General features: G+C 38.9%; 1 protein-coding gene across 1 annotated transcript in view; it reads left to right on the top strand.

Annotated features, from left to right (window-relative positions):
• Positions 1-25,576, top strand: part of MAL (mal, T cell differentiation protein) — a 30,305-nt gene that overhangs the window by 3,287 nt on the left and 1,442 nt on the right. Inside the window, exons 2-3 of the mRNA XM_039320863.1 lie at positions 17,534-17,701; positions 22,343-22,471. Coding sequence (XP_039176797.1) covers positions 17,534-17,701; positions 22,343-22,471 — 297 coding nt within the window. The remainder of the gene's footprint in view (positions 1-17,533; positions 17,702-22,342; positions 22,472-25,576) is intronic.

Genomic DNA, 25,576 nt, shown 5'->3' with positions numbered 1-25,576 from the left:
TAGCTGTGATGTTCTTTTTGATTCTAAATGTAATGAAATTTTAAAATATAATTTGAAGTGCTTAACATTCTTGAAAGTGGATAAAACCAAAACAGCTGCCTTTCCAGATTTCTGTCCCAATTTTTTTTGTTAATGTTATTATATCTCATTATTCACTGAAATTCTTTCTGATCTCTAAGAAATTGATCAGGATGGTTTGTAGGTTTCAGGAGCAGAATAAAATGTTATGTTGAAAGAAGCAGTAAGCAAGAATTAATTATCCTAATTTGTTAAGCAATAAACCTTTCCTCTAAAGCACGGGTTTCAAACTCACCACATCATGTGACGTGTCGTGAGATATCACAACTTTTTTTGCATTGCTGGAGCTGGGGTGGGCACAGCCTCCACATGATGCAACTGGCCTGTGGGCTGGCAGTTTGACACCCCTGCCCTAAAGCTACATCCAGTACCGAATCAAACCCAATGTTCCTCGGTTGTGAAAATGGTGTTTCTAAGCCAAATTGGAGGGCCAAGAGGATTACAAAAAAATTTCTCTAAGGAGAAATCTGCTATCCCCAGTTTTAAGAAGAGAGGACTGATGTGGGAAATGGCAACACACTACTGGTATCCAGAGAGGTGGTACACAAAAGTTGTCTGAGACATGTTCTTTTGGCCCAGATGACAGTATCTGAAATAATGAAAAACAGAGTTAATTTGATTGACATGTTATAATCCTTACTTAAGGACTACTTCATGTGATATCTCAGGTGAAGAATAGTTATTTCTCTAAATTTATAGTGTCTAGAGAGAACTGGCCAGTGGCCTTGTTTAAGGTGACCCAGTCCCTTCTGGGCAAGGAGGAGCTACAGGAATTTTTGTTGGGCCATTGAAAAGATTATTCTAGACATAAAGTTATTCAGAGTTGGAATCTAGTTGTACAGGTTCGGTGGCATTGCCTGAGGTACAGTCTTGCCTGGTTTTCTGGAAAGAGTTCTAAGAATTCTGTCAGCTCTAATGAACTGGATAGGGTCCTTGAAGAGATGAGTTCAGCCACCTGTATTTTAGATCTCTGTTCTTCCTGGTTGATTAAGGTTTCCTGGGAGATGGAAGTTGCTGGACTTGTGCAGGGGTAAATACTTCTCTATGTTTCTTGAAGGAGGCTGCCCCCCTTAACAGATGTATGCTGGACTTAATGCATTTGGACAATTTGTGTATAAAATGTTATTAGTTTATTGTATACGATACAATGAAAATACAAAAGTAAATATCGGAAAAGATGGGGAAGGGAAAAGGGAATACAAAAGTGAGGTAGGGAAAAGAAAAAAGAAAAAAGGCATTGACTTCTGACTTCCTTTGGTGCAGCAAAGTAAAGTATCAACTTCAAACCTCAACTTATTTTTACTTTTACAAAATAATATAAACTAGCCATTTCGATAACTTCAAGTTATCTAATTGGTAAAACCAAAATCAAAATTTCATTTTTTTCAACTTCAAGCACAGAGTACAGTTTAGCCATCTCTGCTAGGTCCATCAGCTTTTTAAACCATTCCTCCATTGTGGGAATCAATGTAGTCCTCCATTTCTGAGCGTAGAGTAATCTTGCTGCTATCAACATATATATAACATCAAAGTTCCAAATTTTTTTCCAGGTCTTTGTCCACTAGCCCCAAGATAAAAGTCTCTCGTTTTCTTTTTATATTCACTTTAAGAATTTTCTGTATTGACATTTGAATCCTACTCCAATATTTTCTAGCTTTATCACACATCTACCATAAATGGTAAAAAATCCCTTCTTTACCTTTATATTTCCAATATTCATTGGAAATACCTTTATACATTTTTGATAACTTGTCTGGTGTTAAATAACAATGGTACATCATCTTGTAAACATTTTCTTTCAAATTATAATTTCATGTAAATTTTAATCCTTTATTCCACGTGTTTTCCCATTGTACCCAAAATTCCTTGCCCACTGAATCATACAATGTTTTACTTGTTCATTTTCCAGATTTAAATTCAATAACATTTTATAAACTTTGGCAACAGTATGTTCATCACTACCACACAGTAGGGTTTCCAGTTCATTTTTAACAAAATTAAACCCATGATTCTTTTTATTTAACTTAAATCTTTCTTTCAACTGCATATATGTAAATCAATTTGCCTTTGGCATTTGGACAATTTTCAGCCAATCTCCAACCTTCCCTTTTTACTGATTGACATGTTACAATCAGTGCCCCAGAGGGCACTGAAAGAATATTTTCAGTTAGAATTCAGAGCTGAATATTGCATTAAGACAACATTGATTTTGCTTAGCAATGACCCCTGTTGGATTTGAAATGGGGGCAGTGTATCCATCCTGCTTCTTCTTGATCTCTCTGTGACCTTTGATCTTATTCATCCTGAATACTTCTGAACCAGTTCAGTAGGTTGGGCATGGGAGGCACTGTTTTACAGAGGTTTTCCTCCTTTTTCAAGAACTGATTGCAGTCAGTGTTGCTTGGAGGGGGGCAAGTTGAGCCTAAGGTCTCCACCCTTTTCCCTCATTTTATTTAACATGTAAGAAGCCACTGGGCAAGATAATCATCAATGTGCTGATGATATCCAGTTGTACTTTTCCACTCTGGGCCAACTAGACAATGGGAAAAGAACTTTACCATTGCTTGGAGGTTATGATAGTCTGGAAAGGAAGAATAACTTTCGGCCCAATCCTGGCAAGATAGAATGGCTGTGGGTTTTAGGGTACTCCTGTTCTTGGGACTTTGCATCTTAATTCTGAATGATGGTGCACTTCCCCAGTTAAAGTTGGCGCACAGTTTAGGGGTCCTCCTTGCTTCTGTGCAAAGATCAAATGGCAGCCATGGCCAGGGGGCTTTTGCACAGGTTCATCTTGCGCACGCTAGTTCCACCCTTGGATCTGGAGTCCTTGCTCATGGTGACTCTCACCTTAATCACCTCCCATTTGGATTACTGTAATATGCTCTACAGTATATGAAACCACCATTGAAGAGCACTTGGAAGCTGCAATTGGTCCAGAATGTAGTATCGTGAACAGTTTTTGGCCTCTCTTGCTATTCCGCTATATCCTCACTGCTCTGTGAGCTGTACTAGCTCTGAGTAGGCTTCTGGATTCAATTCAATTCAAGGTGATGGCTATCACTTGTAAAGCTTTACATAGCATAGGGCCTGAGTACTTGCAGAACCATCTTTCTCTCATTGTGTCTGCTTTCCCCAGCAGATCTAGAAGAGAAGGCATGCTCACGATCCCTTCTATCAAATAATGCTATCTTGTGGAATGCCTATGTTTTCCTTCTCATTAGCAATGCCTGCCCAATGGAATAGAATCCCCTGGAGATTCAGATGGTATTGATTAGTCTTTTGCAAGGTGTTGAAAACCTGGCTGTTTCCCCAGGCATTTGGGTCAGGTGATTTAGATGAACCCTGTAATTTATTTTTCTATGACTGGAATGGTTGGCGCTCTGGGATCATGTGTTGTGGGGAATAGTTGGTTTTTAATGCCTGTAAGCTGTGCAGATCATTTGTATGAGATGGGTGACTATATAAGACATATAAATAAATTTAAGAGAACATATTCTGCTTGGAAAAAAAATCTGATTAAAAACAACTTAACCATAAAATAATTTACTTTGGAGTGACAGGCTCCCTTTTCCTGAAACTATCTAAAGGAGATATTTCCTCTGTGGATTTCAGCTGGATTGATACTGGCAGCCATATTTTAGGGCTGCTTTAATTTGGATTCCTATACCAAACAGGGGGTTGAATTTATAATCTGAATTACTCTTTCTAACTCACAGATAGTGTGACAATTTACTGAACAGAATATTGATAATTATGGTTTCTTTACGTTAATCAAAATTTCTATGCCTTTTTTGACAAGAAATAAATCTATTTACAACTTCTTTAGATTAAGTTTCCTTCCCCTTCTCTCCTCTCCTCTCCCTAGTTTGTTTTTTGTTAATAATTTTATTTAAGTTTTTAATAAACATAGAAAAACCAAACAAACTTAACTAGAAGAAAAATAGAAGAGCAGAAACTGCAGAAAAAATGAAAAAAAGACAAAAGTATAAGAGAAAAGAAAAAGGCAACAAAGACAATAATAAAGAAATGGCTTCCAACTTTCATGACACTCAGCATAAGCTGATATACTGACTTTTCACCCTTATTTAAAGTTACAAATAAAAAAACTCTTCTCCCCATAACCTAATTTTTCTCTATTCACATCCCACAAATCACCAGCTTTTGAATTTTATTTCAGTGAAAAGTCCTTTAGGAGTTAACAGAAACATCAAACAAATAGTTTATCCTTAGTCAAATAATCCAACTTTATATTCTTTTTTACTTTTTTTTTTGCTGTGTACAGTCTTGAACTTTAAGTCATCCCTATGGCATCAGAGGTTTGATCTTTCAACACTTTTTGGCATTTAAAAGCTTCAAAGCTTTCACTAGTCAACTTTGTACATTCATGAAGAAGCATTGTCCAGTGTGAATCAATATAGCTGTGCCATGCCTATAAGATTTCTACCAATTCCTAGCATAAAAGCCAAGTTAACCTTGTAAAATCAAAATATTTTGATAGCGTCTAAAGTCCTTGGGAGTCTGAAATCTAGCAACCTGTGAATATGCTTACACCAAATCCAGTTTTTGGTCAAGAATAATAATAAGGGAGCAGTTGGAGAGGTCTCATATAGCTTGTACTGCATGCCTGGTTTTGGTAGGGGGGGGGGAGGAATTCAAGCTGCTCAAATCACAACACGTCTTATGCTGAAATAGTCAGTTTTTATATTGTTATACAACCGGAACAGCAGCAGCTCTTGTTCTTTTTAGATTACTCTGGATTGGAAGGAACAATTTGCACATTCCATGCAATAAATATGATTGCATTTTTTAAAATTGTCGTTTTTAAAATTATTGTTACATATAAGAAACATTCATGCAACAGATGTAAGATTGCAGTTTTAAAAAAATACTGTAATGTGTGAGAAATCCAGAAAGAAAGTAAGGATCATGGCATGTTTATAGAGGGAAAAACAAATCAACAGTAATCTGGGCATCTTATAAAACTGTTTTAATAGCTTTTTAAAAGGATTTAAAAGGAAAAAAAGCAATTGGAAGACTTTGGATTTGTCTATAAAGTATTGTGGATATGTAAATAAACAAGTGACTTCTGAGTAGAGTGAATAACACTGTGAATACTGAAGCAACAAAGTTATATTCATTTTCACAGAATAATGCCAACTGAAATATTAAAATATGTGAATATCAATCTACATCAGATCAACCACAGCTCCCTGTTATCATTTCCTGTTTCTTTCCAGATGCGTTGAGATTAGAATTAACAGGATTAATGGGGGGGGGGGGTAGCAAGTTCTGGCATCTGTGGTCCTAACATATAGAAGATGGTATGATGGGGAAAACTGAATCTATAAGATGGAGGTGATCATCTTTTGAACATCTGATGAATGTAGCAAGATCACTCTCCTTTCCAACCTCAAAAGATATTGAGAAGCAAAACATGTTTTTCAATTTGAATCCAGATTTAAGTCCTTCTCAAGTCTTTGGATAACACAGCAGACCAATGATGACATATTACGTGCTATTTTATTTTTCCATAATGTTTCTTGTCTCTCTAAGGCAGCCTTTTTGAACCATTTTACCCTATAATTTTCAGATCTGTTTTACAAAAACAGTCAAAAATGTGAAAATGACATAATATAAGTTATTTCTAACCTACACTGTCCCAAAGATGCTTTTCAAAAGGCAACTGGACTTTCTTGATTTTTTTTCCTTGAAGACATTTTGCTTCTCATCCAAGAAGCTTGTTCAGTTCTTGGATGAGAAGCAAAGCATCTTCAAGGAAAAAAAACTCAAGAAAGTCCAGTTGCCTTTTGAAAAACACCTCTGCGACAACCGTGATCTGGATTATTGAGACATTCTGTATATTTCTAACCTACACAAACCTCCTTTTCCAACATTTACAACAGTAGCAATGTGGCTAAACTGGAGTATGTAAACAAGCAGGCAGTCAAGTTGCAGTGTGTAAAGATTCTGACTACTGTGAGCACTAGTATAATGTGCAAAATTCAAAAATTATACATTTTTTTAAATCACAACCTCTTGTGGTACCCTAGGACTCTGTTATTTTAGTTTAAATGGAAATTATCCTCCATATTCCAAAGAGTGCTTACTTAGCTCTACCTTGTGAGTATTTCTTAGTCTGATAAAATAAACTAAGTTCTTCCACAAAATAGCATAATAATCTCCTCGGAAGTGAAGGAATAGACAAAAATACTATGCTGCCTTAAAGAAGCCATAGCTGCATTTCCAACCTTTATTCTGCCTGGTCAGAGATTCTGTTTACATCAGAGATGTGTGTGTTGAGGGGAGAATGAGAGTAGGGAATTCCTTCTTTGGTACCAGTTCTCCAATGCCACAAAGATCAAAGAATTGACAGCAGAAAACCTGCATTCCCCTTCTGCACTTTGTAGGAGGAAGAAAATCTCCGTGGTGCTGGGAAAACTGGCAACCAAAACACCCGGATTTCCTTCCTTCTCTCCCCATATTCCTTGCCTTGCCTAAATTGGCAAGAGAAATAACAGAGATCTTTGGTACAGTAAAAGAACCCTGACCACAGATGAGCAGCTCTGAAAACAAGTAGCCACGGGCCAGAGCAGGGGGTGAGCCTGTGGTAGCTTCAGGTGGCCAGTAAGAGAGGCCAGTTTATTTTGAGACAATTTGTTGAAGCCTGGCCACTTGGAATGGCTAGTGTTGGCAGAAGTTAAAAAACACTGTTTTTGTAACAGAGCAAGAAATTATGGATGGAAATTGCCTTCATGGTGAGTCACCTAGGTGGGGATAGCATTCATGCCCTCAATAGAAGGTTAGTGATGTCTTTCAGTTAAAGCAAGCAGACTGTGTGGAGGAATCTTTTACCATTCTTGGAAACAAATGTATGGACTTTAAAACTTACCTGATTATGACTCAGGTTTTTACAGGCCAACTTTAACCCATTTTATCAGAAGTGTATTTGTGTATTTCTGTCTCTCTCTCTCTCAAGACAAGATTTTTTTTAAAAAAATTAAATGAATCAAACAACAGAAAAGTTAACAGAGTGTAAGCACTGGGTTGCAGAAATGTATTTCATTGGAGTTTCTGTATTTGCAGCCTAAGATAACTGTTTGAGAAAGGAAGGACAGAAAGAGTTAAAAAATGGAACATGATGCAGTGTTACAGGACTCAAATGGGGATTGTAAAATAGAAGTACTCTGTCTCTGCTAATGATAATGAGTCATACTGCCTCCAGAAGGAGAAGTACCATATGTCTCAATATCAGGTACTAAGGGACAAAGTAGGAGAGTGCTCTGGCCTTGGTTTCATACCTAAAGGCTTCCTTGCTTGGCCACTATGAATAAATTTTCCGGACTTCTTACATTTTATTACTCCCAATGGGAATCATTATGGGATATCTTCTTAATGGGAGTGCTATCACTTTGAAATGAGCAATGAGTATGTTGCCTGAGTGTAATTTAGAAGCTGCTGTGTGTAAAAGCAATGGACTCTGACATTATTCCCCCCCAGCAGTTGATGTGTTTGGGCAAATATACCTACCCCAAAAGCTTAAGGGTAGCAGGAAAGCTGTGGCCACAGTGTGTACCTGTTGTGAAAGCCCAAGATCCCAGCACACCCAGTTTTATTTTCACCATTAAACAAACTGATAATAAACTGCAGCAATGGGGAAATAGCAAATAGTAAGGCTTATAGAGGTGGTGCCCATTCAGTGAAAGATTAGAGAATGGGTACATAGTTCGGTTGTTTAAAATTTGCTTCCCACCCTCCTGATACAATAGCAGAGAATCTGATAGTGAGCAAAGATAAAGAAGAGGGTGATGCAAGACCAGTGGGGGGGGGGGGCAGACTTATGCCTCCAGTGTTAGGAAGAAGGAAAGGCAAAGAAGAATTAATGGCCCATTTCATTTTTGTGTGGAGCAGCTGCCAGAAACCTGTTAAACCAGGTAGTCTGCTATAGACTGATGCAGGCTGTCTTAAAAAAAAAAAGACCAAACTTTATTGGAAACATTTGTAGAACAGCTAACAAGAATGTAGAGGTATGCTCCTACACTGTGCATCAGCAAAGCCTAGTCTACTAAACTGCAAAGCCTCCTCCTCTTCCTCCTCCTCCTCCGCCTCCTCCTCATCATCATCATCATGTGTCTGCCCTTTCTTTTAAAATTCACATGACCACTCAAGTATATTGACTACCCCATCTTTGAATTTGGGACATTTAATATCCTTCATAATATTCACAGAGTGGAATATGACATTAGGATAAAGTAAGTTATATCTCTTCACTTTTATACATGTAATGAATATAGACTTTCCAAACTTGCTGTCCTCTGTATGTGTTGAAACAATGGCTCCCTGGATTTCCATCCAGAATATCCAATGACTCATGCTGGTTAGGAATTATAGAATTATAATGCCTATGTATCTGGTAAGGGAAGAATAGGCTGCAATGTAATATACCATTGTGAACATGAAGGATGCTGTATGCATGATCTGAAGTCCCTTTTCTTCAGAAAAACCTCTTCTAAAAGAGATCCTTGTTTTCCAGAAGGTTTGATCATCCCCCAAATCCTGTATTCTTACAATATACTGTATAGGCAAAGATACATAGGATGGGATTGGTCTTAATCATCTTGCTATTTTTCTGTATTCACCATCACTATTTTCATGGTTCTGCCTGATCAAGATGTAGATTGATTGAACTTTGGTCAGGCAAGAAAGTCTATGTGGGTAGTCTTGGTGCTGTTTTATGCTGTTTTATACTATAAGGTGAAGGTAAGGGTGATAGCTGATTTGTTAATGCTAATAAATTCTTAGAAGGTTAAAAGGGGACAGTGATGGGTTCCAGCAGTATCTCTCCAGAATGGGAGGATGGTAATAAAATGGCAAACATAGTTCAGCATTGGTAATCCTCGACTTACAAGACCTCAATTAAGCCAAAATTTCTGTTGCTAAGTGAGACATTTGTTGAATCTTGGCCCATTTCATGACCTTTTTGCCACAGTTGTTAAATAAATCACTGCAGTTGTTAAGTTAGTAACATGTTTTTTAAGTGAATCTGGTTTCCCCATTGACTTTGCAAAAGGTAATCACAGGACCCCAGGACACTCATACTGTCATAAGTATGAATCAATTATCAAGCATCTGAATTTTGATCATATGACCATGGCAATGCTACAATGGTTGTAAGTGTGGAAAATGGTCATAATTCACTTTTTTCAATGATGTAACTTTGAACAGTCACCAAATGAACTGTTGTAAGTTGAGGATTACCCGTATGAGAAATATAAAGTGATGCATATTGGGATAGATAGATAGATAGATAGATAGATAGAGATAGAGATAGATATTATATGTGTATTATAAATAGATATAGATATGGATATGGATATGGATATGGATAGAGATAGATAGAGATAGAGAGAGATGATAGATAGATAGATAGATAGATAGATAGATAGATAGATAGATAGATAGATAGATAGATAGATAGATAGATAGATAGACGGACGGACACATGAAGGCTTCTGAGCTGGAGATGACTGACCAGGATGGGACCTTGAATTAATGATTATAAATAGCTCAAGGAAGTAAAGAATTTACAAAACAACATATATCAGAGTATTTATATGCACTCTGAAGTACCAAGGCAACTAAGAGTTTGGGTATGGTCTCTAATCCCTCCAAAAATCGTGTCCAAATTGTAATTTTTAATGTGAAATAAGGAATAAATTATTAAATATGTTATAATCTTATTGTATTTAAGTAATACTATGTAATCATATTGAACTTTACATTATATCAATGTTAGATTTTGACTAAGTCACATTAACTTTTTATCCTATTTATAACAACTTTTTGGAATGTAACATTCAGCTTGTTAACCGAAGGCCAAGTATAGTCCATGGTCTCCAAACTGTGTCCTTCTATTTTTAGCAAATGAATAGTTAAAACATTAGAATTTGCTACTGCAAAGTGTGATAGTGTTGCTCAATGTTTACATACTAGTTCCCAGCCTACAGATGTCTCAAAGGTGTCTGGTATAACCATAGTAAAAAACAAGATATTGATTGAATTTGATGCACCAGCCGGGCTTCTTAAGACTCTCAAGAGTTTTTTAATGGCCTTTCCCTACTTATAACTAACTACAGCATAAACATGCCCTATTAACATATTTTTCTGATTGTCTCTGCAGTCTTGCCTTCATTTCATCCCCAGCACATGTCAGTGAAAAAAGTTACAACATTGTTTGAGTTATATTGTTAGTAAAACAGATCATCATGGCAAAATAAAAAGACAGCCACAAGTTTTATAAAAATCTGTTAGGGCAGGGGTCCCAAACCCCAAATCTGTGGACCAGCACTGGTGCATGCCAGAAACTCAGCTGCACAAACAAGTGAAGCCTCATCTACAGAATCCAGGCAGCACATAAGACCATGCCCCCTCCAGTCCGTGGAAGAACCTCTCTCCACAGAACTAGTCCCTGGTGCCCAAAAGGTTTGGGGCCTCTGTGTTAGCAGTTTGTTACCCATTATCTTGGAAGGAAGTTAGGTAACTTCAGTGACTTGAAGTAGGATATGGATCAGCAATGAGGAATAGAACATTTCAATATTTTTTTTTTTTTTTTACTAACTCAAGGATGGATGGATAATACTTCAACTTGGCTGTGGATAAAGATATGAGACATGAAGTGAGATGCTAGTGGAAGAATGGAATCTAGGATATATTTTTTCTAAGTTTCAAGTTAGCTGGAAAAAAAGTGGGCAACAAGATGACTTGGGGAAAAGTGGAGGTAGGAAATATTTAAATGTCACCTTGCATTCAGTTTTCATTCCTGCAAGTGACTGTCCTACATTTTAGTGTTCAAGCTGGAAATCTCTTGCTTGTCTTAAGTTATAAAATTCTGCCCTGAATCAACTCTTTCCAAATGTCCAGGAGATAGTATTATAATAACTCAGTGAATTAACAGATGTAAACTGGGGTAGATTGTATGTCTAAACAGTTTCTACCGCTATCTAAGGGAAACTAGTAAACTACTGTTAAGCATTGAGCAGGGGGTAGTCAAAAGGAATTGTACAATCTGGTGACACGCCTTGTAACAAATATTTTAAAGCAATCTTTTACTGTATCTCAGAAAGCCAATCTTGTATTCAGCAGCAGTTATTCTTGTCCCACTGCATTGCAAATTGTAGGACATGGCAGAGGAATCCAGTTTGTGCATTAAGTCAGACCTACGGTATTTCTTGCCTAACAGTAGAGTCTGACTGCAGTTAAGTCCTGGGGTAGCTTCCAAGCCATAATAGGGGAGTCATCTGTAAAAAAAAAAAAAAAAAAAAAGGAGGAGGAGGACTGTAGATGCCATTTAAGGTCTGAGATGGGAGGAAAAAAATGCCTTTGGCCTATTCTGTAAGCACAGCAGCCATGCTCTTTGGCATTGTTCAGAGAAAGTGAGAGCCCTTTTTGAAACATTCCTATCATTCTGTAATGTCCCAGTTCTCATATCTAGCAACTGCTGAGTGTGTCTCTCCTCATTCCCAAATACTATAGTGCTCAGCATTGTATCCTATCTACTTTCTGAAATTTGGATTCAAGGTGTAGAACCTCCATCATGCTGGTTATGTTTTCATGATATATTGAACCAGAAGCCAGTGATTTTAGTCTAGTGTGCTGTGGAAATTCAGGCCCCTATGGTGAACTGATGGGTCATCCTGTTGTATAGACAAAGAAAATTGGCTTCAGTTAGGTATGAATATGCATGTCCTGCAAACCCAGCTACTGGCTAAATTAAGATGCTCAATGATTGTGTTTTTCCCCCCACCATATATGGTAAAGCTACAGCTTTGGATATTACATACAGTTTATGCATTTTCAGTAAGAACGTTTAGCTATAATACTGTGTTCAGTGGAATAGGAATGGTTTGGCTTCATCGGTCAGAAGCAAAATAATGATAAATTGGCTCTGCATGTTTGGACTTTCTTTGTCCTAATTTGTACTCCTAGAATTGCCCCTTCACCAGAAGTGTCTGCAAGGCAGAGGAGGTCAAAATTGCAGCTGCAACTGTACAACTGAAGCACTGCCTACTTTTTTTTTTTATGTGCATCAGGTGTAGGAAGCAACACAAGTTTACAAATAAGAAGACATTGTTTTCTGCAAACCAAGAAGGGCAATTGCATAACCAGCAGCTTAAGTATAAGCAAAGAAAGAAAAGACAAATTTGGACTCATAGCTATCTTACTGTGGCAGATTTGAAATTGCTGAAGTCTCCTGGTGTTCTTGACCATTAAAATATTTAAGTTGTTCATCTTTTAGCATTCAACCTGTACATTTGAAAATAGATGCAAATATTACAAAATACCAGTAAGAACTTGGTAATCTTTCACCATCCAGTGGATCTTTGCTCCAAGAAATGGAATGAGTGAAATAATGATTGGAACATGGGCAATGGAAACGTTTGCTGTACTTCTGTAAGTAACTACCTACAGTTACAGGGCACTGTCAATGATTCCCCCCTTCCATTCCTTCTCTAACAATTCAGAACAATAATTTTTCCTTCCACTGGTCTCTAATTGCCGAGAACATGCAGGGATCCATTTTGAGCCCCTCCGGCTGCAGATATCAGGATAGAATATAATAAATGTTTGTCCCCTGAACTGCTGCAGTTGGATTTACAAAATCTTCTTACCCTACCATCCTTAAAGGAAACAAAATAAAAAACTGTGTGCCACCCTGGCTTTCAGCACATGCATATATTTGTCTGTTCACCAGAAAGCCTGAGCAGTTAGTAAAAGAAACAGATGCAAAGCTAGCAAGCCTATTTTCTTAGCTGCATCCAGCAACTTGAATTGGAGAAGTGGGCATTCTCTCAATAGCCGTAACACTGGTGAGAGTGTGATGAAATATTTTTTGCAGACCATACAAATAGGCTTGTGGGGAGAATTGTGGCTGCCTTGAATATGGGGTGTGGGGTGAGACAAGAGTGAACCCCTGGGAAAACAGGCCACTCATCAACTCCACTATGTTGTGAAAAAGGAAACACCCTTGCTTGCTTGTAGATGAGTTATAGTTGAGCCATACTAATAATGATCTCTCTCTCTCTCTCTCTCTCTCTCTCTCTCTCTCTCTCATCAATCAATCTAGCCAGCTATCATTTCTTTTTCTTTCATCTATCAATCTGCCTGCCTGCCTGCCTGCCTACTTATCTATCTATCTATCTATCTATCTATCTATCTATCTATCTATCTATCTATCTATCTATCTATCTATCTATCTATCTCATATCATAAGAGCATCCAGATCCAGAGTTGCTTCTAAAGCAATAGAAAGCTCTTTTGTGGCAGAGTTCATAAAGATGTCCTTCAAAGAATGGATAAGAAAACTCAAGACTTGATGATTATAATTTAGTACAAGGAAACTAAACAGTACATGTTAGCAGTGCTAATAATATATTGTTATTTTAAAACAAATATTTCCACCTGGCAAAAAAACTTAAAACCTGCATTACTTGGGGCTATTCTGCCTGGCCTCCCTCGGGCCTCACTATTTTATGTTTCTCCACAAACAAGTGGAACTCCTGAGACTGAGAAGATTTCTTCCTAGGAGAGCGGTGGGGTCTGGAATGTGAGCACACAGTGCAGCCTTTTCTAAAGCTGTTGCCTTTAGATGTATTGAGGGTACAGTGATCACAATTTCTCACCTACTGCACAATTGCTGACCTATTGCCTATTTTTATTGATTTCCTCCAAGAAGCTATGGTAAATCATCCATGCATTCTCCTGGATCATCTGTAGCTCCCCACTCAAATTAATCTATTTATGATGGCTGAAGTGAAAAGAGCCATGACACAGACTATACACAAAGTGTGTGTCTTCAGTCACAACTTCTTGTCCTATATATGTTGTCCAGGGAAATCCAGATTATGGGTAAATTTCTACAGGGATTAATTACATTACAATTGGAAGGCATTTAGAAGAGATATCAGAAACAACACTGCATTTTACTAGAGCAGTGGTTCTGAACCTGTGGGTCAGGACCCCATTTGGGGTCGAACGACCATTTCACGGGGGTCACCAAACAACACAGTCCGCCATTTTTCCCCCCTTTTCCTTAGCTGTGCTGCTCCCTTTTATTCTATTGGCTTTTGAAAGCCAATAGAATAGACTCTCTTGAATAGAGTCTAATTCTATTGGCTTTCAAAAGCCAATAGGAATTGTCCAGGCTGTCTCTGCCCTGCTGAGCCTGCCAAAAGTCCCATTCTGCAAACGGTGCTGCACCAGTTGAGTAGTCCTCAACTTACGACCGGTTGAGTAGTCCTCGACTTACGACCGGTTGGGGGTCCCGGCATTAAAAAGGTTGAGAACCACTGTACTAGAAAGCGATCTTTTCAAAGTTCCCATGTGCTATTTTTGTTTATTATATAATGTAGAAAATAATTATTTTGATAATGTTGAAGTATTATTTTCATAGTAAGAGGTGGTACAATTTTTAGGAGAAATTTGTGTATGATGGCGGTTTATAGTATGTTGTTTTTTTGTTTTGTATGACTTTTTAAGTTGCTTAGATTTGGCTCAACTGAAGCAGAATAGAAATCACAGGCAAGAAAATAGCAATACTGTATATTTAGGGCCCTTACTCTGAGTAATTCAAGATGAGAAAGTTTCAGAGGAATTTTCTCTCCCTATTTTGTCTTCACAAAATCCTTGGTTGATAAATTCCTGCATTCTGATAGAAATCCTCCCCAAATCAAATTTCAGTCATCTCAACGGAGCAATTTACCAGATAACTGCAAAGTCAATTAAGCTGTAAACCTAGGGAAGGTGGAAGAAGATATAGCATCTAATTAGCCCCTTGACTCTGTTTCCAACTGTAGAGTTTTGGTTCTAACTGGTACAAACAAGAACCCTCGTTGGATTCAGCACTGCTGTTTGTCACAGTGGCCCCTAGAAGGAAGAGTTTCAGCCAAGCGCTTGTACTTCAAGAGGAATTTCTATCCATGTTTGCAAGCAAGAAGATTTGAAAGAACCCATACTACTAGCTGAGCAACCAAAACTGGCTGTGAAGGGCAAATGAAAATGTTTTCAAGGTTGGGAAATCAGGGAACAAGGAAGCTGTCCCAAGTGGGGAGCTGATAAAATATTGACCAATTGGCACATCATTTGAAGCCATGTTTTGTTTAAAAGTATTTACTGAATCACAGTTGGCTGGGTTCTCAAAACATCTTAAAACTCCTAAATCATGGTTGTCAAAGCTCAACCGAGCAGATTCAGGTAAAGCATGTGATAGCTAAGTACATGCAGCCTATTTTCCTATCTTAGAATTGTCTGTCACTGGCTGCTTCTGTGTTGTTTGCTATCTGATAAACACTAATGCAAAGGAGAAGACCTTGTAGGCCAGGGGTGTCAAACTGCTGGCCCGCTGGCTGGATGCATCATGGCGAAATTGCGCCCATCCCATTGCCAGAAATGTAAAAAAAGTGGTGATACATCACGACACGTCACATGACGTTGCGAGTTTGACACCCCTGTTGTAGGCAATAAACACAGTCAATGAATTGGATAAGGAAAGATAGATGCGGTGGCAATGTAGCTACTTGAATGGGAGTGTTTATAAACTATGAAATATTGTGTATCTGCTCATGACAAAAATACAAGGTGTTTTGAGCATCCTTGAACCCAAAGCTCTTCCTTTCTTGGGAAGGGTTGAAGTATAGCTGACTATTATAGTTACACTGAAGGTTGGAAAGAAGATTAATTATAACTAGAGTTGGGTGGTAGTTTTTGACAAAGCCTGTGTCTGCTTTTGCAGCCAATGCAGAATTACTGTGTAACAATTAATTGCATTTCTTTAATAAATGTATATAGTTACCCACCTCACATTTGTGATTCAATTAAAACTGATAGTTAGGGCCCTTGTGCAGGGATCTTTGTTATGAAAGGAAAATGTAAACAACATGCAAATGTGATAACTTGTTAACTCTCCTGGAAGGGTAGCTCTATCAGTAGTAAGTTGTAGCAAGGTGCCTAATGGGAAACAGGGGGTATAAACCTGCCCTATTTAGACTCCATTCTCCTTTGAGTTCCAGGGGATCTGGTTGTAGCTGTTTCCCAAGTGAAAGTGACCCACTCAGGCAGGTAATTAAATTCTCACAATCAGTTTTTGAAGAGAAGGTGCCTCATTTCTCATTTCTCACTGGAAGAGGCTTTATACCTTCTGAAACCACTGAACATTGGAGCACTGGGGAACCACCAGATGACTGGAAAAGAGCTGATGTAGTTCCCATCTTCAAAAAAGGAAAACAAATGGATCCAGGAAACTACAGACCTATCAGCCTGACCTCAATACCTGGGAAGATTCTGGAAAAGATAATCAAGCAACGAATCAGCAAACACCTAGAGGCATACAAAGTCATAACCAAAAGCCAACATTGGTTTGTCAAAAACAAATCTTATTGCATTCTTTGACCAGGTGACAAAATTAGTAGACCAGTGAAATGCTGTGGATATAATTTACTTGCACTTTGATAAGGCATTTGATAAAGTAGACCACAACCTCCTACTTGATAAAATAGAAAATGTGGGTTAGATAGCATCATCACCAGATGGATTTGTAATTGGCTGACAAACTGCACTCAATGTGTAGCCCTCAATGGAACTACATTTAAATGAAGGGAAATATGCAGAGAGGTATCCCAATGCTTTGTCTTAGGCCCAATATTCTTCAATATCTTCATCAATGATTTAGACAAGGGGATAGAGGGGAATTCATCAGATTTGCAGACGAACATCAGGCTGAGAGGAGGGTTGGATTAGAAGACCTCCAAGGTCCCTTCCAAGTCTGTTATTCTTTCCCAAAGACACCATTTTAATCAGAAACACAGAAAACTGTCTCGTCTTGTACATTTCAAGCCAATTCCGGTCAGTACTATAAGTACTGGGGCACTGGGGTTGATATAAACCTAAATCAGAAAGACAAAATTTTCACTCCATTCAAAAGAATGACATTGAGGTAGATACTTTCAGTGTTTGATTATAAGGATAAAGCAAGATGGTGGAAATCTTGTACACTATAGTACTCTTGGAGGTCAAATGGAGATAAATGAATTTTTAAAAAATTAATGGCATTCTTCTAAATCTGTTTAAGACTTATAAAGGCAACATGTCTGGATTTCTATAACTTGTTTAACCACAAGCTACCCAGTGTATTTTAGCATAGTCTAGCATAGGAATCACCAACCCCCAGTCCGTGGACTGGCACTGGTCCGCAGCATGCCAGAAAGCGGGCCGCACAAACAAGAAAAAGTCCATCCTTGGGATGCAGGCAGTATTCAAAACTATACCCCCTCTGGTCCATGGAAAAAACTTTCTCCATGGCACTGGTCCCTGGTGCCCAAAAAGTTGGGACCTCTGGTCTAGCACACTGTGAAAATCTAGCCATATTAATTTATTACTGATAAACTATTTTTATACTTTCTTGTAGGTCTTTGGTGGCCTGGTCTGGATCCTTGTGGCTTCTACCAAAGTTGCTGAGCCCTTGAGTCAAGGCTGGGTGATGTTTGTCTCGGTGTTTTGCTTTGTAATTTCTACACTTCTTTTCCTCTTATATTTATGTGGAGCTCACGGTGGAAAAAGTGCTTGGGTTGCTTTGGTAAGTCACTTCAAAGAGACTAATACTGCATATGTTAACTCTTACCTCTTTCCAGATTACCAGATCTTACAACAATGCATCATATTCTTCTTCACTCCTGAGTTTAATTCACATGATGCAGATAAATTGGTGAGCTATACAAAAGGAAGATGCATCCTCAAAGTATTGAAACAAATGGCTTCAAATGATGTCTGTGTAGTCATTTTTGTTTCCTTATCGCAACTTATTATAATCAGAGTGTTCTATAAATTCTAACATTGGAGCTCATGGATGTGTCCAGCTCATTCACCCTTCTAAGTTCCATTCCCTTCATCAGTTTTCATTCATGTACTGTATCATATGCAATATTCATACCACCAAGTGATAAATTACCATACTATTATTTATTTAACAATTTTTCAGTCCCAAATTATACACCTAAGGAAAACTTAGATTTATAACCCTGAATTTTCTCCCTAGTTAAGAATAATTAAAATAACAGACAATATAAAGCAATTTTTCCTTAGGTGCATATTTAAGAAATGATAACCAGTAATCTTTTTCGTTATTAAGATGTTAGCAATTGTGGTTCTTGACTAGAGAGAACATTGAGTAAAGAGCTAGCCCTTTTTCTTCTCTCTACTTACAGTACTTATCAGAATAATGTGATGGCCTCTGAACAATTTTCAGTAAGTCCAAATCTGGACATCATTACAATTTATTTCCTGTTAGGAAGTGAGATGTTGGGACATACTATTTTCATTGATCTCTGGGAATATTATCTTCAGATTCTAGTCTTCCACAATGCCTCCATACCTCAGAATTAATGGTTGAACTACTGATCACTGGGCCTCTTATGTCCTCCTAGTCATTCTATGCCCATGTTTGATCCAATGATTTGGGATGGAAAAGGTCTTCCTGCTAATTCTGGAATGACTTCATTCATTAGTTATGTCTGCAAATGGATCAATCGTTCTAGCATGACATTTTGATTAAGCTGATCATTAGTCATGATCCACTTTTATTCTTGCCCTTCAGTTTTTCTGAAACCTTCCTAAAACTTTGTGTCCAAACCAAAACTCAGGATGGGGTCTAATCAATGCAGATTCTGTTTGTGATTTAGAAACTGTATTTCTATTGATGTAGACCACATTTTCATTTGTTTGCAGCCACATCATACTACTGATCTGCATAATTTGTAATCAACTACTATTTCAATATATTCACAAATATCACTGTGAAGAAATTGATTTTGGAATAGAATAGAATAGAGTTGGAAGGGATCTTGGAGGTCTTCTAGTCCAGCCCCCTGCTCAAGTAGGAGACCATATACCATTTCAGATAGTGACTATCTAGCCTCTTCTTAAAAACCTCAAGTGATGGAGCACCCATGATTTCTGAAGGCAAGCTATTCCACTAGTTAATTTTGAAATGCATGACTTTGCATTGGTCTTAGTTAACTTTAGAAATAATATTTATTTCAACTATTTCTGTAATTTATCAAGGGTGATTTTGATTTTTGTTGTATTGGTTGTCCCACAAAATTCAGTGCTATTTGAAAAATTGGTATGCATTCTGTCTGTCAAATACCGTTATGACCCAGGTGGTCAAGGCAATGCAGGTCTCTAAGGAGTTCTTTATTTCTTTTAAACAATGTTCCAGCCAATGGCCCTCCAACAACCAGTAAGGCTCCACCCTCATGCAACCCTGAAGGCAGCCACCTTCAGTCCCCCAAACAACAGTCCCTCTAGTATCAAGAAAGCCCCCAGAATAGGAGCACGCTGGTCCAGGGTTCCAAGTCCAATCCACCAGGCAGGGTCAAGGCACAAGACAGAAAAGAAGCATTGACAAAGCCCCAGTGAAGCAAAGGCCCAACGTAGGCCACCAGAGAAGGGTGAGGTCCTAGGCAAAATACAAAGAGCAACCTTCCAGGCGAGGCAAGGCAAATAGCAACAGGCACAAGTAAAAGCCAGGTGAGTGTAAACCAAAGCAAATAATTGTTCCTGGCAGAGACTAATTCCCCACGGTTTTTCTTTAAGTTACTCCCCTCCAGGTGTTCCTTGTGAGGAGGGATGGAGCGACCTCCTCCCGAGTAGCCTTGCAGCCCTTCTCTGGGCTTGCCTATGCTCCACTCTCCTTGCCCTAGGATCAGTGGAGCAGGCAGCTGTTCCTCGTCAGAGGAGATTGGCTCCCTATCAGCACCACTGCCAGTCAGTACCGATCCTCCCCTGTATACGTAGCTCTCCATCTGGTTGACCACCTCCCCCAATGCCTGCGGGGCCCGGGACAGCATTGCCCTCAGCCCCTGGTGTGCCTTCCCTGTCAGACAGTCCCAGCTCCAACTCTTCCTCCTTCTCCTCCTCCGAACCAGCCTCTGAGGGGGCCATGACAAAGTTCACAAGAATGAACTTTATGGCACTGCACTTGGTACCTTTTTGCAATATGATTTGGAATAATTGATGGAGACCTTTTAAATAAGATTTTTGAATCATCTATGTATTCACTTAATTGTTAGGCCATATTGCCCTTATTGTATGCCCAATCAAGTAATATAATGTCTATGAGACCCAGTTTGGTATAGTGAAGGCATCAGGCTAGGAACTGGGAGACCAGAAATTCTACTCCTGCCTATGACACAAATCCACTGGCTTGACTTTGGACCGGTCACCCTCTATTAGGCCCAGAAAGGAGACAATAGCAAATGATTTCTAAAAAACCTTGCCAAGAAACTAGTTCAAATACATCACTATCTATTAAGGAATCTACCTGATTGAAAGACATAGTGTAGCAAGAGTTGTTTTTATCAAATCTATGCTACATTCTGTTGCAGATCATTCACTTTATGCCTTTTCCTAGAGTCTCCCCAGACATCGTATTAGAATTATAATAGTCAAAGAATCCTCCTTTTTCCAAATTTTGAATATGAGGACGATATTTTCCTTTTCCATACACTTGATATTTCACCAGTTCTGCAGGATTTCTCAAAGTGAATAAATGAAGCATTGATTGGATCATTACTTAATTTTTTTGAGGTGCTAGGTTGCAGTTCCTCAACTATAGGGATATTCCATGGCTATTTTTTTTTCCAGTTTCATTATTCAATTCTTCAACTTTGTCTTGCTCTGCACAATTTTCTGTTGAAATACATGCAATATTTGTTTTGTTGAGAAAGAATAAAGCATCATCTGCTAGTATTTAGTTGTCTTCAGTGAATATATATTATGCCCATTCTTTTCTTTTCTTTTGTATTTTATTCTAACCCTAACAATTTTTGTTATTTTGACAACTTTCATTAACTTCCTCAAGAGCCTTAAAACCTGTTTTTGCTGACTGGCTTGAGCCCTGATGGGGTTGCTCTTCACTGGAGGTGATTGATGGGATAAGAGAGAAGGTCCCACCCCCATGTTATCCAGTTCCTTGGTTTTAGTTCTTATTTAAGTCTTACTAATTTTAACTTTTATACTTATCTTTTTTACCATTTTGTAAGTCTCCCAGAATGACTTTATCAGTGAGATGGATGGCATGTAAAACAAATAAATAAATAAATAAATAAATAAATAAGAATAAATTTTAGTTTTTCCTGAATTTTAAGCTTGCCAGACTTCCAACCTGTATACTCTCCTTTGGTTACCTGATCCTTTTTGCAACTCCTCCAAGTATTCTTTTTTGTTTTCAGTTCTGCGATATTTTTTTTAGTAGCCATATTCTTTTATTTGTCTTCTATTTTTCCCCTCACCCAGTGGAATTGCTTGATTGCTATTATGCTTTTAGTATTTCTTTTTTAGGCATTCCTACCCATCTTGAACTTCTTTTCCATTAGTTTTTCCTGCCATGAAATCCTATTCATTGTTGCTTAGGGTTTCTTTTTCTAAAGTCCAAGAGACACATTTCATTTCTGTCAAAATCAAGAATTCCAACATCAGATGGATGCTTTCCCTGTTCTTTCTGTTACTTCCACTTCCTCAAGCAAATCTTTAGTAGTATTAGTATTAAATCAAGGATAACTGATCCTCTTTTGCCTTCCTTCACTCTCTGAAAAATACAATAACAGCAAGATAAGTCATGAATTTTCATCAATGTACAGGCAGCAAAACTCAATGATATTATAATTTTTAAAATCATTGTTCAATAAGTTTTGTAACTACATTTTTCATTTTTAACTCGCATAGGATTTAACTCTTGAAGTCTTCATAATCAAGCTCACCATGCTTTGGCCACTACTTACTAAAACCAACCTTGTGCCAGCAGTCCATCAATGAAATAATTCAGATAGCAGCTCAGAAAACAAATTTCTCCTGTTGTCACCATTTGCATAGTGAATTATTCAGCCACAGCACGCTTCTTAGCATTTTTCTGAGTTGAATTCAAGCTGATTCATTATGGCTTATAAATGAATAGAAGGCAACAACTTGAGAACATTGCATAGGCAAAAGGAGGCTGGGATATTGATGTGCCATCTTGGCACAAGTAGGAAAAGTAATTACAGATGTTACAACATTTTATAAATGGTCATTGCTGAAAAGAAATGCAAATTGAACTATCTGCTCATATTAGGTGCTTATAGTGGCACAAGGGTGATGGGGGAATGTTGGTGGCTGTCCTATAAATAGCAAAATTTGCAGAGTTCTTAAGACTTTTTTTCTGATGTCTTTTTTTCCCCAGGATGCTTTCTACCAGGTAATTGCATCACTTTTCTATTTGAGTGCAGCAGTTTTGCAAGCCTACATTACAATATTGCTTAAGGAGCAATCTCTTTTGTTCAAGGAGTACCAAATAGATATAGCAGCTGTGGTGAGTATATAACCTTCAACTAGAATTGAAATGATTCATTAATTAGGCCAGCCTTCTTCGATCTGCTGCTTTCCAGATGCACTGGGAAACTGAAAGAGAACTGGGTTTAATTCACAAATTAAGATGAACTGGATTTTTTTTAGGGTACAAATTTTTTTTATTAATTTTGTAGCAATTTCTTTTATTATTAAAATATAAAAATGTTAGAGACAATTACTGTTTTAAAGTAACATCTTGCCAGTTTCTCATATACTTGGGTGCTGCTTCAGAGCTATTTTTTACCTTTATATGCAAATTCAGCTAATGGAGTAACAGATATAAGGCTATTTCTGATTGGATGACAGCTTTGCTTACAATGAAGAATTTTGTTAAAAACATGTTTTATAATGGGTGAGGCTATTTGTGCATTTATTTGTGTGTTTATCCCAGTAGTATCTGCTTACCTACAGTTTTTTTTTTCATGGATAATTACTGGTAGTTCTCAAGGTTGAATCTGGAATTTTCTGAAACCAGAATGTGCTGTGCTTCTGAATTATGGTTCTCCTCAAATGATAGGCATATACTGTATAGTTATAAAACAAATTGACATTATGGACATTAGTGATTTAAGAACTTTGGCTGTGATTTGAAGTTTGTTGCAAATATATAACACTCTTTGGCATGGTTTGGAAGTAATTGGGGCTTAATTCAAGATCTCAAACAAAACTGTCTATGTATATTATGTATTGAGTTCATCCTTATCTTCAGGTGACTCTATAGAGAAAAAGAGTGTATAGATAGAATTTTAACTAAAATGGCTCAAACAGAATGTGAACACAACCAGGTACTTTTAAGGCAGTGGTGGTGAACCTATGGCACGCGGGCCAGAGGCGGCACTCGGAGCCCTCTCTGTGGGCACATGTGCCATGCCCCAGAGATGACAACTGTCCCTCTTCAACCAGCCACCCACTAACTTGCTGAGGTCCCATGTGGCCAGATGCATCCCAGCACAGCTGGTTTCCTTCCCTCCCTCCCTCCCTCCCCCCCATTCCATCCCTCCTGGCCTCGCATGCTCTCCTTTTCCCGGGCAGGATCCACTGCATTGCCTCCTGAGCTGTCGGCCGCCCATCCAGCTCAGAGGTGGCTTCTCTGAACTGCTGATGGTGGGCTGTGGAGCCCCAGAGTGTGCTGTCCGAGGGGCTGGCAGGCTGTGGTTGCTGATGGACACTGTCGCCCCCCATGTGCTCGCTGGCCTCTGTGTGCAGGGGCCGATGCTGTCAGGCAGCAGCCGCCCCGGCCCCTGCCTCGCCTTGCGCTGCGACAATGGCACCCCTGCCTCGCCTTGCCTCACCTCACCCCGCAAGATGAGCCTCCTGCCCACCCCCCACCTGCCAGAGACCCCCTGGATCTCCCCCAACCCTGCCTGGCCCTCCCAGGTGTCCCTCCCCAGAGCAACATCAAGGTGACCATGCCCACCTTGGCCATGCCCATCCAGTCTGCCACGCCCACCTTGGCCATGTCCACCCAGTGGGTTATGCCCACCTGGCACCCGGCAATAAATAAGTGGGTTTTGGGTTGCAGTTTGGGCACTCGGTCTCTAAAAGTTTCGCCATCACTGTTTTAAGGTATGTGTGGGTGAACCTGTTAATTACAAGAATATAAATGGATTTTTGTATAAAGTAAAAGTCAAGGATAACTTTCCCCTTCCTTCACCCTCTGAAAAATACAATAACAGTACAGTACAAGTCACTGTGGAAAACAAACAATTAAGAATTAGAGTAGAGTATATATTAAGAATTGCAGTAGATTTATATAGATAAAACTAGAATCATGGATCACCAAGACTAAAAAAATTATTAAAACTGAGATTTCATCAGCACCTGCTAACATCATCAGAGTGTAAGCCAGGATTGGAGAACAAGTTCTTATAGTCCAGTGGTGGTGAACCTATGGCACGGGTGCCAGAGGCGGCACTCAGAGCCCCCTCTGTGGGAACGCACACCGTTGCCCCAGTCCTACGCCTTCAGCTGGGTTTTATAAAACCTTTTCATTTTAGGCCTCTGCCGCCATGTACAAAAAAAAAAAAAGGTTCAATCAATCAGTCAATTTCAACTTCTTGCAGGAAAAAAAAGATCTTGCAAAGTTGGAATTGATTGATTGAACTTCTTAGTCCCACCCAGTCTGCTGTTTCCACCGCAGCCACCTGATGGGCCACATCCACCCAGCACCCGACGATGCATAAGTGGGTTTTGGGTTGCAGTTTCGGCACTTGGTCTCTAAAAGTTCACCATCACTGTTATAGTCTCTGTTTAGCTAACGAGCATGTTATGAGTCTGTTCAGTCCCTGCCTCTTGTAATCAATTGCATCATTTCCGTTGGGTTCGCTGATGTCAACTGTCCCAAGTCAACTGTTTGAGTTTTGGCACTCTGCCTCTCTCCACTCACCCCACCTGCTGGGAGCATTCATCCTGCTGCATGCAATCATCTTGCTGCTCATCTGACATTTCTGTCTGCGCTGCTGTCGTCTCGGCCGGTCATTCCTTTCTAGTGCTAGCATTACTATCCACGTTGGTCAATTGTCCTCTCCTGTTGTCCATGGGTCCAGTCTGCCTCCTCATTATCTCTTGCTGTGATGATGTATCCATTAATGAGAGGTTGAGATCCTTTATTTGCTTGTGTGTGCGGGGGAGAGGTGGTTGTTGGTTCATCCTCATTGGCCAATGAGGCATGCAGCAGGATGAATGCTCCCAGCGGGCGGGGCGAGTGGAGAGAGGCAGAGCACCAAAACTCAAACAGATGTTTTAAATATGAATATACCCGAGACTGACATTTTCAGGACTATTTTATTAGATCTTTATTGCTGTGCATTGCCTTTGTCTCAGCTCCTTACTGATGCTGATTAACTCATGTTACTTTTAGGAACCACAACTTTGGCCTTGATAACAAATTCTGCTTACATAGGGATTGTGGCACCTCTAACATATTCATTCAATTGAACATGTTTAGAGAGTCCACTCTTGTATAACCTGAAATTCCTCATCTAAATTATACCAGTGAGAATCCCAATTGATACAGATTCTAAAGTTTCTTGATAAGATACTCAGCCGAGTATCACATTTATTCCAC

The sequence above is a fragment of the Crotalus tigris genome, unplaced genomic scaffold, assembly GCF_016545835.1.
Source record: "Crotalus tigris isolate CLP2741 ecotype Arizona unplaced genomic scaffold, ASM1654583v1 scf7180000023713.2527936, whole genome shotgun sequence".
In the NCBI taxonomy this organism is placed as follows: Eukaryota; Metazoa; Chordata; class Lepidosauria; order Squamata; family Viperidae; genus Crotalus; species Crotalus tigris.
Note: the sequence above shows the minus strand (reverse complement) of the source record. Positions and strands in the feature narration are given on the sequence as shown.